General features: G+C 42.9%; 1 protein-coding gene across 2 annotated transcripts in view; it reads right to left on the bottom strand.

Moving 5' to 3' along the window:
- Nucleotides 1-3,967: 3,967 nt before the first annotated feature.
- The window catches only part of glra1 (glycine receptor, alpha 1), a 105,608-nt gene continuing 92,211 nt past the window's right edge, over nt 3,968-17,364 (bottom strand). For both annotated transcript variants that reach the window (XM_031877004.1, XM_031877005.1), the window contains one exon: nt 3,968-9,487. In XM_031877004.1, coding sequence (XP_031732864.1) covers nt 9,203-9,487 — 285 coding nt within the window. In that variant the 3' untranslated portion in view covers nt 3,968-9,202. The remainder of the gene's footprint in view (nt 9,488-17,364) is intronic.

Genomic DNA, 17,364 nt, shown 5'->3' with positions numbered 1-17,364 from the left:
GAGATGTAGTACAGTATGAAGTACAATATGTACCTCTGAGATGTAGTGGAGGAGAAGTATAAAGTATCAGAACATGTAAGTACTGCAGTAGAGTACACGTACTTAATGATTTTGTTCCTTCGTTCTGTTCCTCTCGCAGCGGATCGAAACCTTCGACTTTACTCCTTAGATTAGTATTCAGCAGCCGAGTGCTGACCAGCTGCAGAGTCACTGTTCTGTAACTCACGCTGACCTCTGACCTCTCTGCGGAGGCAAGCCAAGAAGAAAAAGAGCGATTGGTCTCCGGAGGATCGATGAAGAACCAGAAAAGAGACGAACCGGTTTCAATAAATCACGTTCCTGTGTTAATGTGATGCTGTTGCTGCGGACGCTGCCAGACTACAGCGTGAAGTCGTGCTGCGTTCAGGAGCAGACACACTTTTCTACCGAGCTGTAAAGTTCACATGTCATGAGCTGCCTTGAGCCACAAAAAATAAAATAAATAATAATAATAAACTATAGAAATTGTCAATATTTGTGTTTTTGAAAGATGGAATCACCCAGTAATATGTATAAAATATGATATCTGTGGTAGATGTATGCTTTTCCTGCACGTCTCAGCAGCTCTGGGGCGCTGGAGAAACCGCCCAAAAGAGGCGGGGCTATGAAGCAGTTTAGCCAATTGCTGATTAAAGGTATAAATGTGTGACATACAATTTAGCCAATCAGCGTCCTCAAATAGATTCAGTTTGGGGCAGAAATAAGATCTTTGGGACGGCCGTCAATATGCCGGCGCAGAACAACTTCCGGTTCGAGTGAGGATGAGGAGCGAGGGAACGATCCTCGCTTGAACCAGAAGTTGTTGAGGAGCGAGGAAATGAGGAAATGACAATTAAGAGACTTGGGTACATCCCAAGTCTCTTAATTGTTGAACCGGTTTCAACCGAAAGCGGTCGTTGCTTGAACCGGAAGTTGGAAATTACGTCTTATGGAGGACGTCTTTAGCAGGACGGCTGATGTACCCCAAGACCCGTTTGAGAGGAGAACTTTGAGGAGAACCTTCAGGCCAAAGAGCTGATATCAGATCAGCCTGACCTCACAATCAGACAGCAGACTAGCGGGAAAGGGAAGCAGTACATGAAGCTTCTCCACTAGCTGAACACCAGACAGGTTTGGCTAGCTGGATGACGTCATGCTAATGACTTATTTAGCTTTTTAAAACAACGGGGACAGATCCAGCACGGACAGTTAGGGAGTGAGGGACATGAAGCACCTGCTGAGACATGATATATAGTTATTAATAAATCATTATTTATATATATATATTATTTATATATATATATATCAGTTTCTCACATGCTCTCTGTCAGGACGTTGACTTCTTCCACTCCACTGACTTCACTTGAACTCAGCACGAACCGAGAAGTGTGAGGACGAAAGGCCTGGCTCGCCGAAGGTGTTGGTGCGTGTTAAATTCAGTTCATCTGAGCGCGTGCACGACAATAATCCCACTCAACACTATTTGAGTTGTACTTAAAGAAACAGAGCAGAATAACTGGCTATCGAACCAAAACAATCAACCAGATTCCACATTCCACAGTCAACACCTCCAATAACAAAAGGTGGTTGGAGGTTCAGGGTCTCGCTCAAGGACACGTGGCCCCTTAATGGACTCATTAGTGTTCTGGCCTGTTACGGTGCCGCCTGTGTCGACATATGGCCGGCTTGTTTGTACACCCGTCCTCTGTCATCTTGTGTGCATCAGTATTCAGTGAGTTGCGGCCCTCTTGCTGTGAACAGACACATTATTAGTATTCGTGGCTTCCAGCATGTTCTGGTCCAGCTGGCAGCCAGACCCCCGAGCACGCAGACTGTGTTCACACACACACACACACACACACACACACATTTGTACTGAACTTGTGTGGAGCCTCATTAAATATGGAATTTCCTGCTCGCTGACCTTATCACAACTACAAGTCAAACACAAACCTCTACTCTGAGTGAGGACTGGAGAAAATATCCTCCGTATCCTCACTTACACCTTTAAGGCCCAGTCCCAAACGTCCCCCCCTATGGACTTAAAACCTGAACCCTCAGGGACTTAACTGACGTCACCTGTTAGATGGTTTCAGTGTGAGAGGCTTATGAGATGAGAGTTAATTGTCAAATAAGGAACAAGATGAAATAAATGTAAATCGCCCGGCTGAACACACATGTGCCGTCCTCTTTGTTTACGTCTCCGTGCTTCCTCTGGTTACTCCGTGTTTGGCATCACAACGCTATGAATTGTGGGTAATTCCCTTGGGCAAAGTCTGCAGAAATGCTGACTTACAGAAAGGGTTCATAAAGGGCTCTAAATGTCTGCGAGGAACTCAAACTCTCGATGACTTGAGAGAACTAAACCCTCACAGACTCTGCAGGAGTCTGTGCATGTGAAGATTGTCATTGGGCCTCACAGTGACACTACGTTGTTTCAATTAGTTTGATTTTTATCATAATTATTTCATGTTTCTTGCATACTGTGAAACTTGGCACTTTTTAAAGTTATGAAGCATATTGTTTGCTCTGTTGGATGAAGGTTAAAATATCTTTCTTTATTCATTCCTGCCTGCTTATGTCCACAACACATGGTGGATTAAACACACGAAAAGCTGTGGAACCGAAACAGACCACATTTAGGTTTGCAAAATAACAAAAGAAGGAGCAAGAAGTTTGCTGGAGCAGATAAGAGGTCTGTGCAGGACGGAGCGTCGTTGAGAAGTGAGCCGAGAGCTCAGCTGCCTCAGAGAGCTGCACACAGGTGATTCCTATCAGGTGATTACCCACCGCTGGAGACCTGCAGGCACACGGAACAAACACCGTACTGTTTTAATCTGCCTGTGCAATCACCACAGCTGTTTCTAACAGCGTGTCACGCATTCTTCTTTTGATAACATTGTACCTAAAAATCGAATGAACTTAGTCTGTGGTCTGGAGAATCTCAGATGGACTCTAACACGTTAGTCAGACCCTCTGGTGCTTTAAAAGCACCGAAACATTCAGTAGAATGAACATTCAGCCAGTGAAGCGATGCAAGGACAAAGTAAAGGCAGAATAACAGCTTTAAATGGGTTTCATGTTTACCGCCTTCATATGAACGAGTCCATACAAATGTGCCCCTCTTGTGGTTCACAACCTCCCACGTGGAACTCTTTCACAAGTTGGGACGTGTTCACTGACGTTTTTAAAAATGGCGTCGTCCATGGAAGTTTATCTTCTGGTGCATGATAAGTTAATATATTGTAATTTTATGGAAGTTTTTCTTGTTGCTTTTCCTCTTGTCATCATGACTCCTTTGCATTGCCTGCATTACGTAGACGGCTCGCTAACTCGCTGTATTTTTTAGCATCGCTGGCTTTTAGACACCGATAATAGTTCGCTGTTGCCTAGCAGTGATGTTCTCATGACTTGAGCGCCGCGCTCGTCGTGTGCACGACTTCCCGCGTCGTAACCACGAGTTCTATTGAGTGACGGCAGGAAAACACTTTTACACAAAGAAAAAGATGCACGAAGTTATTATATTAAATCAAAGGATCAACAGAGATATTTCTATCCCTCACAGGGATGCCAGACAATAAAGACGCCCCGCAGAAAGGGTTTATTTGCAATTTTTAATACTTTTTCTTGAATGATTACACAGATCCTTGAGTCGAGTAACAGAAAGCAGAAGATCCAACTCCAACAACCTTGACAATGTTCAAAAACAGGTAAAGAGATTTTTGTTCAGAAAACCTTTAATCGTTAATAGAATTAGTAGTATGACATATTTCAATAAATATTTAGATATATACAGATACAGCAGAAACGGTACATTCTTTTTTTTCTCTTCAAATTGCTTCACTTTTTTTTGTACAAGCCAAAATATCTGCCATTGTATTTATATTCATGCAAAATATTGTTTCTCAGATTAATGAAAAATAAAAAGGATTTGCTGAACTTTTCTTTGTTTTTTTTTTGCTTCATCCTGCTTTGATGTGCACTCTCAGATTATAAGCATCGTAATGAGCTTCGTAAATTTTTCGCAAATCAAACGGGGTGCACTTTGTGCCAATACACGATAGAAGCAAGTAAAGCAAAATTAAGGCCATTCCAACTTGTGCAAAGGAAATAAATATAATAATCATAATAATAACAATGTTTCCTTTAGTTCACAGCAGTTCAGAAGTCACTGTATTGTTCCTTCTCCCTCAGGGCATCGGATTGTACAATACATACAATAAAATACAAGAGAATCAAACATAACCCCCGAAAACCAATTAGAGTCATTAATCATCGACAAATCAAACCATGCTACTTTAAAATCCAGTTCAGAACCTAAGGATTTATAAACGTCTTCTGTCTTTGTTCAGTCCGTATGCATCACGTCACACCGTGACGCAATATATAAACCCAGCATCTCTCTCGTGTTATGAACCCCTCCCTCCCCCAACCCGAACAGTATAACAATGTTTAATACAATGGTGAGAGGCCTATGACGAAGCTCTAAAATGACTATGATACACACACAACACCCACGCCTGAGGGAAAGGGGACGAGTCATATAAAAATGGTAGTTGAATGAATGCGTGATATGCTTGTAGGTCCTCGTTTTTCTTTTTTCAGTTGCATATTCAACCCCCTTATGGCACGAGAAGAGATGTACGTGAGCTCTAGAAAATGGACCGACTGCTGTCGGCAGAAAGAGGCTGATGGACAGAAGGGATTTATTCCAGACGCAGTGCGTCTTTGGCACAGAAGGAAAAACACGAATCCTCCAAGTTCAGACTGTTTAGGCCGCGATCAGAGAGCGATCGAGCATTAGTGTCACCGTGGAGCTGTGAAGGACTCGACACGGTGCAATCCTAACATCAACCAGATCTATATTTGTTTTCTTGTTCAGCAGCTCTTTATTTTGGCATTTACATTTTCTTTTTTTACTTTTCTTGGTTTTTACAGAGCCTTTAAAGTCTCGAAAAAAAGTTTTTCAAATGTATTACTTGTAGACATAAGATATGGATGTCTGAGAAAAAAGAAACACCTTTTGTGAGTTCGTTGGCTTCGTAGGTTCAAGTATCATGAATTCTGAATGAAGAGCACGTTTTGTGCTCCATGTAGGAAATAAAGTGCAGCAGAATAAATGAATGAAGACGAAGCGAATGCTGCTTTCCAGACAACTCAGAGGCCAGAATTTTCCCAGTCGAAATTTAAAACTTCTGACTTCCGAAGTGTTCGGGTCCACGACGTCAAGCGTAAACCGAAGACATCGCTAAGTGTGCAGCATCCAATTGTTTTTGCAGAGACGATAACTTTCACAGATAGTTTAACCAGCTTCCTAATAACATGGCGACGTAATTGGACTTCAATTTACATGCAGAACATGTTTACTTTATGACAGTATGATGTAGTGAAATGAAATACAAGCTAATATACTTAACGTTGCCTTTACAATATGCTATTCCATCGCTGTGACGTCAGACAACTGCCTTTTCTTCAAGTGGGGGAAGATGATTTGTACCGAGTTCATAATACTTTGAGTGTCGCTCTGTTGTACCTTTTCTAACAGAATGAGTTCCTGTTGTCTGGATTTCAGCATTAGCAGCACGTTTGTATCAAGCTACAGACCATGTTTGCCAGCGTTCCTGACTAGCTACGTACTTCTTACGTCTTCTCTACTTATGTACTGCACTGCCCAGCATCACGGCAGGGCGGGAAATAGTCACAGAATATAATTTATTGGTTTTGTGTAGAGCGACAACAATTCCCGGTCAGCATGAAAACTATGCAAGTGAAAAGTAATTTAGGTCACTTTCTTTGTGGTGGACACGGTTTAGTGTAGGTTTTTATCTGGACGCGTGAAGCGACATAAGAATTCCATCTGAGTTGCTTTCAGTCGAATGAGTTCCAGCTGGTTAACCTAAAGTCTCAGAATGATCAAATAAATGTATCACGAGAAGTGAGAGATTCCTCCGAGAGCTTGTGAGGAACTGGATTAGTCCTTTTGATAAAGAGACCGATGCTGTAGAACCTAATACTGTTGAAAACACACTCGTCCCTCCAGGCTTTGCTGGTTTTGTCTTTGTCTAAATCTGATGGTTTGCATCGTAAATACTTAGCAACAGAGAAATCTGCTCCGACCAACTCGTTAAAAATAACTAGAAATAAAGCGTCCCGGGTGATCATGGCCTTGAGAGCTTTTACATCATATCAGGGAATGATTTATGAATTAAATGCATATTTATTGCATTGTTGTATGGCACTTCCACTCTAAAGTTAACACATGTTGGAATGTGTACTGCGCGGCATAGCCCTTCAGATCAGTCTAACACGCTCTGACATAACTGAATTCATGAAAAGTGGTTTTACAATTATCTGTCCCATCAGATCCAAAAAGTCTCACGGTGCAAGTTTTACAAGTAAAGCTTTGTAAGTAGAAATGTGATAGGGGTGAATTATCAAATAAAAATAGGGAAATACAATGATGTAGAGGGAAAATGCATAAATGTTTCATATCAAAATATGCCTTTATATATATATTTATATGTGTTATAATTGTATTTATATATCTGAAGTTAATCTGGCAATCATATTCAAACAGGCTGAATATATCACATCCTGCACCACATCTTCAACATTTGCCCCACAACAGCAGCAGAAGGCAACGAGAAGAACGTCAAGCATGAGGAATATAAAAAGAAAACGTCTCTGGGTTTTGCTTCAAAACCAAGTTGGACCGGAGCTTAAATATGTTGACGAGCAGGAATTCTCCACGTTGTTCCTGCGTGATGCTGAAAAATAAAACACTCCGCTGTACTTTTATTGTGAAGTTAAATATGTTTTAATCAGCCTTAGTCTCTGCAGGAAGGACAGGAAGTCAACATGATGAGATGTTTCAGTTTGCTGTAAGTGAAAAACGTTTTTTTTAAACTTCACAATAAAAGTCCAGCAGATTGTTTTATTCAAACTCTTCACTGACAAAGCTGCTGCAGTGAAGTGGCTCATTGAACGCTGTATCATGAGGGAAAAGGTCAACATTTTGGAAAATATAATTATTCACTTGGTTTTTAGGAAGTTAGTTGAGACTGTTGATGATAATGGGGCTGGAGCCGGGAGGCTGTTAGCTTAGCTGTTAGCATCACTTTTAAATTGAGGGCAGAAATTCAAAAGACAAATTGAAACTCTGTTCATTTTGAGTTTTGTCTTTGCTACAAAATTGTAAAATGTTCACCTCTTGCAATAAAACCTAAAAAAAATGATGTAGAAGTGACAACGTGAACGAGGAAACCAACCGTTTGTGCAGAAAAAGACTTTTTTCCACTTTTATTTCTTGACTTTGTTTACCCGTTCTGATTGGCTCAGAGGTTTGGCTCAATCTGTCTGCTGCTGATCTAACACTGTGAAACAGTAATCTGCACGCATCGGGTTAAAGTCCCTGCACGGTCGACACTTCTTCTCTGTATTTCTATCACTTCATCCATTCCGTCCATATTCACCGAGGACTGTTTAGCAGTTAGCAGTGGGATGAATGAGCCAGAAAACAACTTGCTTTTCAGATGGCGCTGCTTAAAGGAAGGAATAAAAAATCATAATTGCATATACTAATTATTGCATAGAGAAGCCTGGAGCAAAGTAAAAGAGATGAATCATCAATCAAACCAAATGATCAAATCCCGTCCAACGTGGCTATACAGCACAAAGAAATCCAGTGGTCCACTCCATGGGCACGAAGACGTAGCTGTTCACAAATGATGAGGTTCTCAGCGACAGTTGGTGCGCGTGTGAATGAGATGGAAATACAGTTAATTAAGGTATAACAGGTGCTATAATCTGTATAATTTACTACATATGTCCTCTCGGCTGGGGAAGGGTGGGGTGTCACATTAAGGCAGGGTCAAAGCAAGGAAGCACTAATAAGATGTAAACATGTGGTTCAGTCCCGATGAACACGAGGAGAGCCAGCGGGGATCTGCGTTTGACTGACTCTGTCCCGGATTGGTTCGCTCCGGTCGATGAAAGCAAACTGACATCTTTGGGGATTAAAAATAACCCCGAAGAAGCCCGGGGAGGAGACGTCATTCCATGATGTCAAACCGTCCACTTTTTTCCCAAAAAAACGGGTCCGGAGCTGCAGAGCGCTGCGCGGCCACAAGCGACATGTTTACTTGGCACGTAATTTAAGATACAAACCAAACAACAAAATGCAATATGAACTAAATGAAGGACAGGTAGAGGAACACGACGAACACAGACAAATGAGATGTTGTGTCTCAGAATCCTCAGCACTGCTCGTTCAGTGTTTCTTATTTTTTCTTCTTATTTTTGTCCAGTCGTGCGATCGACGGCGGCGGCAGCGAAACCTCGAGTGTCTCTGCAGTTCAAGGTCTGGTGTGTTGGCGGCGGCGGGAGGAAAAAGCGCTGAGGAGTGCTCGCAATACACGTTTGAAGCAAATCTAGATATATAGAATGCGTGATCCTTGCATCGCTTTATTTAATGGAAGCACCGATCCGCCTTCCTTCCTTTTTTTTGGGGGGGGGGGGGAAATAATCCCTTATTTCCAGATGGCTGTCTCTCAAATAAAGTTCCTTTTTCCCCATTCATGATAGATATATGAGTATATTACACTGCTGTATGCTTCTCGCACATCCCCCACCCCGGCCCCTCTCTTTTTTCGTATATAATTATGTATCTGTCTCCACGCAAAAGAAAATAGAATAAAACAAGACTCTTCTTCTTCTTCCAGTCCGTCCGCTCCCACAGTTTGTCGGGCGTGCAAAAGTCTGCATTTACGTTTTTCGTCTTTTCATTAATATATTGCCACATTCATATATCATGCATTTTACTGCATCGCTATTGCACTGGTCCGGATTATTCTGGAGGTGTAAAGAGCCAGAATGAGTTTGGGATTTTTTCTGTCGGGGGGGGGAATAAAGGGAACAAGAAAGCAATAAATATCTCAAATAGTGTCTAGTGGGTGTCGGGTGGGGAGGTGAGGGAGGCGACCGCCACAAAAAGCAACTTAACCTCGACCAGAAGAGGAAGAGGACGAAGGAAGAGGACAAGGAATGGCGTGAAGAAAGGGGGGGGACGACAATGATATCTCTTGTTTCCTTCTCTCGTTTTGTTTCTCTGCATTCTCCTCTTCGCACTGTTCTCACCTTCCTCCTCCTCCTCCTCCTCCTCCTCCTCCTCCTCCGCTCCTCTCGACTACTGCTTGTGGATGTCCTCGCTGCGGATGATCTTGTAAATGATCCAGTAGAAAATGTTAAAAATGAGGAAGACGAGCGGGAAGGCCACGCGGGACACCGTGTCGATGCGCTTGGCGCGGCCGATGAACAGCTTCTTCATCTCATCGATGGTCTTCTCGGGCGGGCCCGAGGCCGGGGCGTTGTTGTTGTTGCCCTTGATGGCCATGCCGTCTTTGGCCTGCAGGCAGGCGGGGCCCATGCCGTAGCCGGGGAAGCTGAAGCGCCCCTCGCCTGTCTCATCCTCCTGCAACACAGGCCAAGACTCAGGCTGTTAGGAACCAGAGAAAGACATTACTGTTGGAGGTGTGTGTGTGTGTGTGTGTGTGTGTGTGTGTGTGTGTGTGCATCAGAGCTCAGTTCAATTTCAGGTCAGTTAATAACAAAAGAGATTCAGACATGAAAAGCAGATATTCCAGATGACATAAAGTGAAGATGAAAAGTCATTTCATATTGTTTGTTTGTGTCTGAATTAAACTTGAATCTTTACTTTTAATTTGTGTTCATATTACTGTTCTTGGCAAGTCCCGCCCTGCGTAGCATTTAAGCTCCAGGATTGGCCAGGCGCTCCTCGCTCGCCGAGGTTCCAGTACTCTGGTTTGTTTGGGTCCTGACCAATGGGCTACCTGGACTCTAACCTGAAGCAGTCGTCTCTGCCTCAACCAGCGAAACAGGACGGGTCCTAAGAAACGTTTTCCAGTCTCTATCATTTCACTGCTTCCTGATTGACCATAACGTGTCCCGCCTGTACTGTCACTGACTAGTTTGGATTCCTTTAAATCTGACAACCTGATCATTCTGATCATATGTCTTCATTCAGAAAAAACAAACACAAATGCAGCCATGTTATGTGACAGTTACAGTGTGTCACACCGACATTCATGGTACAAACAGAGAGCACAGTTCTCCAACGGTCAGATGTGGCTCATTGATCGGTGTTTGGAGTGTTTGTCCTCATGTGGTGTCATCGGATGAATCTCACTCGATCATAAATAGGAGGCATGTGGCCGGTTGTTCATTATTGGCATAGGTACCCCCCCCCCCTAAACACTATGTGAGGGCAGGTGTTGTGTAAATACTGAAGATGACATCAAAAGGCTGTAGAAGAAGAAGAACGTCAGCAGAAGTGAAATCGAGGTTCTGTTAAAAAACTTAACGAGTTTGGGAGAATTTCAATTGCTTCTCAATGTCTCTCAACACGGGCCTGTAGCTCGCAGCTAACAGCGCTAACAGTTTTTGTTAAATGTAATTCAGAAGAGGAATATAAAAGGTTTTATAGTCAATCCATCTATTCTTTATCTTTTCCTCTTCCTGACCATTTACATCCACAGTTTAAAGTCACTAACTTAACCTGCACCGTGCAGACACACTCCACTCAGAAAGCCCCTCAAACGGTGGATTCATAAATCATGAGCTGCACATTGATCACACAGCACGCGCCTCGCCTTCGTAAAAGTCATCAATACGAGACGAAGCTGAACGCTGAGCGTGTTTATCTCACCCGTCATGGAGATCGAGGGGGGGGCGGTGAATGGATCGGATTGATTGGCATGCGCTGCACTCAAGGTTATGTCGTGTGTGTGTGCGTGCGTGTGTGTGCGTTTGTTTGTTTTTTCGCCCGTGCACGGGGAGATATTGAAAGTCCTATCTGCACCGTCACCCTGCCTTTTCATTACGGGAGACACAATGACTTTCTTATCTGCTTCAGAGACTCCAACACAAACAGTGCGATGGGCTGAGAGACACTGAAGGTGTGTGTGTGTGTGTGTGTGTGTAAACTAAACTAGGAAAATAACCAGCGCTCCAAAGTGCCCTTCAACGCCAAAACAACACCCATGAAATTAAATAATTTGCAGACGAAAAGAATCCCTCCACTGAGCAGTCTTTGTGCACGATTTTGATAAAAGACAATGTCAACAAATTCATGCGTGAACACGACTTGTGTCCCCCGTGGGGAAGTCTATCAGCGGGGAATCTTTCCAGTGCATTGTGGGAAAGGAAAAAGGAGCATTTTTTTTATGATAAAGAAGAAAAAGCAGGATGCGCAGCCTGGAGCCGGAGGAAGTGTTGGCAGCAGGAGAACTTAACGACTGACGCAAAACCTCTGCAGCGGCAACAAATCAAGCAGCCGGCTCAGCTCTCCTCTGTTTCACCAGCCTGCAGTCTCCAGCAGGCAAAATGAGTCAACCAAAATCAAAATGCTCCTAAAATCACATATATGTGAGTGTGCATGTATCTCACTGTATCTATAGACATGTGTTTATGTGGAGGACCACCAGGCAGAGATCCATTTTTAGTACCTCGTGTCCCCGTTCTGTCCTTGCATCCACACCAAGCCATCTATTACTGTTAACACACACACACACACACACACACACACACACACACACACACACAGGGTGTCTTACACACTAGCCGCGATGCTAGCCGACCTCTGCCCGTCCTTCAGTGACGCTGCTAAACTATTACAGATGCTCCGCTTTATTCTCACTGCCATGTGATTAATGTGGAGGGGAGGAGGAGACGTGAGGAGGAGGTGCAATGAGGATGGGGGAGGAGAGGGGAGGAGGAAGCCCTGCAGCCAGTCAGGAGACCCCTAACTGAAACAAAAACCTCCGGCCTTGGAAGATCCAGGTGATCCATTATATTCAAGACTAATTCGATGTTTACTCCATTAACGAAAAAAGGACTGAGATGGATGGATGGACAGATAGATAGATAGATAGATAGATAGATAGATAGATCGATAGATAGATAGATAGATAGATAGATAGATAGATAGATAGATTGATAGAAGCAGCTCACTCCTCTTTCCTCTCTTTTATTTTGTTGTTGTTCTTCCTCCCTCCATCATTCTCCTCCTCGTCTCTCTCTTTCATAAAACCTCACAGACCTTTCTTTGTTACAGAGGTTACTTCTTCTTTATATCTATAACTTACATTATTGTTATCAATCATTAATATTCATTATTCTGTTGAGTTTGGTTAAATGAAATGTTTCTGTCATTGGAGTCTCGTAGCTCTGAGCACATAACGAACGTTTCTTTTCACGTCTAATTCTGTGAATTAAGGATTCATTGTTGGAACAGTGGAACGGCTAAAGACGGGTTTGATGAGTTTTATTCTGGTTTTGTCTAGTTTGAATGAAGTGTGATCAGCGAGGTCAAATCGCTGTCCGACTGGAGTCTGGTGGCTTTGAGGAGAACATATTGATTGTATCTTTTGCACATTAATAAAATAGAATAATTGTCCAAATCCCATGTTCATTTCTTTATTATTTATTCTCTCGAAAAGAGGACAAAATTAGCGAATCCATCCGCCCAATGTGAGAGGGTCTTAGTGTCCTTTTAGTCCAGTGAGAAAGGGGCTAAAGATGCAGGTGATGCACCAGTCTGGACATAGCCTGTCACCTGTGACAGCAAATACTACTACTAATAATACTAATACTAATACAACACTAATAATACTAATACTAATAATAATATAACACTAAACCTATTTACAGAACAAAGGTTAGCAAATATGATTTGCCACATCAGGCAGAGGTCAGTGTTTCTCTACCAATGAGGAAACTTCTTTATGTTTTTAATCTTTTAAATAAGGGGACCTGAAGAACACACCTAATACTTTAAATTAGGGAGTATTTTAAAGGCTATTAGCAATATATTGTTTGACTGCGTGTCCTTAGACACTGCAGAGACAAATTCTTCCCATCAGGAATTATTTCTGTCAGAATGCGGAGCACTCTTTACAATGTAAACATGTGAGTACACTGTTCATGTTAAAGCTGATGTTGTGTTGGTGGAGCTGCTCGTGACCTCGGTGTTTCTAACATCCCGGCCGCAGTGACGGCGGGTCAGGGCTGGTCTCTGACCCGTCACTGACACATCAGAGGAGCTCTTCTCAAACCCATCTCACCATCGTCTTGTCCTTTCATCCTGTGACCGTGTCTCAAAATAACTGAAGGAATTGTATTTAATTTGCATCAAGCTCATATTAATACTACAATGATTGCAGCTGCCTATTCCTGTGCATTGTGGTGCTTTTTATTCCTGATGCTTTATGTAAAAGGACCTTCAGATGAAGCGCCTGGAGGGGAAAAGGAAATTGACTGAACGAGAAGGAAGGATGAGTAGAGAAGACAAAGCTGGAATTTCAGACAGAAAGCGAAAGCAAGAAGCAGAGAAAGAGAAAAAAAGTAGAGAATGGAAAACACAGCAACAAATAAAGAAGAATGATAGGAGAGAAATGCAGAAGAACAAAGAACCGTTGAGAGGTTAAAAGGCGTCGGAGTGACGGAGGGATGGAAAGAGAGGAAGACTGGAAAGAAGCAGAGGGTAAAAAGAGAGCAAGAGGACCTCTTAGCTCGCTCATCCATCATGCTTTCGTCTCCCGATTGAAGCACTTATACGTCCGCCTCTGATTAATCGAGCAGATTAGCAGGAAGCAGAAAGCAAACTGCGTCAGGCCCGCTATCCTCCACCATCTCCTCTGCAAATATTACCCTCGGATACTTGTTTTAGGGACCCGCATTTACATAGAACATGATTCAGAGAGGTGTCAGGCCCAACTACCGCCGGCATCAGTCTCTCCTGAATGAGGCCGGAGGAGGAAATCCTCTGCTTGCGTTCCGCTTTATAACCCCCCCAAGAAGCAATTCCATCCGAGCTGTGGGGAAGGAAATGTATTATAAATTTGCCTTTGCCGATCCATTTTGTGGTGGATTCATTTCAAAACCGTCCTCAACCCCGCTCTCCTCTCTGCAGCTCTGCTCGATGAGCGCCTTTCGAGGCTTTTTAGGACGTTTGGGTACCGATGTGTCGACGTGGAGTGGATTCTGTGGAGCGGAGAGGAATGTCTGAGTAGATGCGAGTTCAGAAAATGGTCTACGGTTCTACTTATCAAAGCAGACACTCGTATCTTCTTGCTGGAGCTGCTCGTGGTATTATATGTGTTGATGTTTCATTTATTTCAGGGCGAGAACAGGTTTATCATGCAGTGGTCATTGTTGAGCTTTTGTTCTATTTTTCTTCCTTAACATGTCTTCTTCCAGACTAGTTTAAAGAAAACATCTTAAACACACATTCAGGTGTTTATTTCACTTCTTTGTTTGTTTACATCTGTAGATTTCTCCATTAGAGTTATTACATAATGCCTCATTTGCATATTTAAACACAACATTTCAGCAAACTTGTAACACAATAAATACTCCTCTTAATGTGAGTGATGAAGTGGTGAAGTTTCATGGTGATATCTATGAGTTCATGTGTTCACCTGTAGAGTCTCTAGATGTCTGTAATGTAACTAAACGTCTCTTTAAAGGACGTTTCCTCTCAATGAGTTTGTTCTCAGACTCTGATCCAGATTCAGCAGCTCTTACATTCACCAAGTCAAACGTAACTGCACAATTAAAAAGCAGGTGGTTCTTAGTGTTTGTGGCTAAAGGTCACATGAATCATGCAGCTCAGCAGCCGGTCTGAGTAACATTAGATATCGTGGAAACCTCATCTCATCTCATCTCATTGTTGATCACAGCAGAGACACCTGCTCATCTCTAACACAGCCTCTGATCAAGCTTCTGTCCTTCTGAGGCTCGTGGAACAGAGACCGGCTTGAACATCTGGCAGGGTGCATGCTGGTCTCATCCATTCATAACAATAACTACTCACAATCATGCTCTGTAATTTGTAGATATCCCACGAAAATGTTTTTTGTGTGATCTTTCAGTCAGGAGAGCGATGTTCGTCCCGTCGGTGTTTTCGGCACTTAACTTTCACTAAACAGTTTCAGCGCTTCTGTGGTCGTTTCAACCCAAACGACCTTCGTTCCTTTCTTCAACCTAACCAAGTTAGGAAACCAACTACCTCGCTAAGTAGCCTTTGTAGCATTTGTAACGAGTCACAGATTTTGGTGTAGAGCCAAAGTTCAGTCACCGTAAAATAAAAGTAAATGAAAGCAGGAAATAAGCAGCGATTCTGCATGAACAAACATATTTTATTTTTTCCATTTGAATACAATATTGTCTCTGATTCTCCTTCCAGCGATCCTCTCATCCACCCCTCTCTCTCTCTCCCCCTCCCTCTCTCTCTCTCTCTCTCTCTCTCCCCCTCTCTCCCCCCCCCCCTCTCCTTCTCTTTCTCTCTCTTCCCCTCTCTCTCTCTCTCCCCCTCTCTCTCTCTTTTCTCTCCCCTCTCTCTCCCTCTCTCTCTCTCTCTCTCTCTTTCAGCCACGACACCTTTAGCTTCATGCATTACATGTGATATTTAAATCAGGTCAGTCGGGGTTCACTTCAGCCTTTGATGTCAGATGGACATAATGAACCCGTTCCATAACTAGCTTTCATCAATAGTCACTTTACTAATTATTTAAAACACTAGATTCCAGCCTGGTGATACTTTATCTGTTTATTACTGTCGACAAATCTAAAAAAAACAAAACATTATTAAATATCTCACACATATGTAAAATGTACTTTTTCTATTTTTGTTGAATGTTTACATTATTTACTGCTCACTATATTTCATATCTTCATTTGGCATCTGTGGCACTATGACAGTATGTATGTGTGGGATTGAGTCAGGATAAAGAGAATTATTGTAGTTAATCTGTAATCTAGTGTTTAACATATCATCTTCCACCTCTTCAGTTTCATGAAAACTGATTTAATACAGTTCTGTTTTGTATTTAGTGATGGTGTTTGCTATTGCATGCTTCATACGATGATGTTGCTCCTCCTCCGGTCTTTGTCTCCTGCTAAATTGCGTTCAATATACAGCTGAACTGCATTCTCATCTACGTTTCAAGAGAAATATATTTAATTCCGGATTACGTTCACAGTTTTAAACACGTGGTTAAAGTTGTAAATTGACTTAGCAGGTTCAGTAAATAGTTTGTCTTGGAATAACGTACGTAATCTATGAAGGTAAATTAAAATAAGTCAACGTTGACTTTTGTCTCACACGGGACACAAACAGCAGCCTCCTGGGTGAAAGTCCTGTGTTTGTGTGACTCATCCATCCCTCACGCAGACTATGTTAAGAACACGTCAAAATGAAACATTATCCGGGAGGTAAAATACAGTTCCACTGTATGGGAACGTACATGCGGTCCTTGGGTCTAAAAGGTCAGTTCATTAGAGTGTTGTAAGAACACGGAGGGCCTGACGAGAATTCATGTTTCAACTAATCCAGTGGCTTTAAAGCGGCGTAATAAGGGCAAGAGGTCGAAGCAGTTCTTCAGCCAACAGGCAGTCACACAAATATATGGATATTAACATAAAGGAAATATGGTAATTGGGCTCCAGTGAGTTGTATTCAAGAGAAAACAACAACAACAACAACGACGAGTGCTTCCAGTCTGTCAGTGAAACTCTTCCTCTACTAATCCGGAAGCAGTGATTGTGCTGTACGACACTTCACAGCCGGCCCGTCAATCAGGAGGTTGAGTTTAGCCGGGGAGAGATCGCTGATCGCCTCCTAATCCCCGCGCTCTCTTATCTTCTTTGTTCTCAAAGCTGCTGAACAGCCTGCGAGATCAAGGCATTTAGAGCGTACCAGCATGTACGCCGAAAAACACCTCATCACAGCTAACGAGCTGATTGTAGCCGATCAATCAGCAAGTCGCTTCGCCTAATAAGGCGCTGTCATTCCTAAACAGTGGGGAGTCCCTCGGGGGCCACTTATCCCCCCCCCCCCCAAAAAAACAAACTGTACAGGACTTTTTTTCCCAGAAGGCCGAGCGTGCGTTAAAAACAGAATCAGCTGCATTTTATCCCCTCGTGTTGTTGAGGTGAAGGAGAAGAGGAGGAGGACGGTCGCTCTCTACCTCGAGGCCCAATGAAACGCGCTATGTGTTGTTGTTGCTGTTGCTGCTGTGAGACCGGATGGGATTTGTCTGTAGCCCAGTGATTTCTGACGCATCTGACAGAAGTGATTTCACTCCACAACAGATAATTCCTCACAAATAATTTATTTAAATGAAAGCTTTTCTTCCTCCACAAAATACTGATTTGCATTCTGCGCCCTGAACTTCAGTGGGTTCCTGATTGAAGTGGAGGCGAGAGGCATTAATGTTCCACTTTGACTTCTAAAAGGCTCTCTCTCTCTCTCTCTCTCTCTCTCTCTCT

Source organism: Anarrhichthys ocellatus, unplaced genomic scaffold, assembly GCF_004355925.1.
Source record: "Anarrhichthys ocellatus isolate YVR2014 unplaced genomic scaffold, GSC_Weel_1.0 scaffold122, whole genome shotgun sequence".
Taxonomy (NCBI): Eukaryota; Metazoa; Chordata; class Actinopteri; order Perciformes; family Anarhichadidae; genus Anarrhichthys; species Anarrhichthys ocellatus.
Note: the sequence above shows the minus strand (reverse complement) of the source record. Positions and strands in the feature narration are given on the sequence as shown.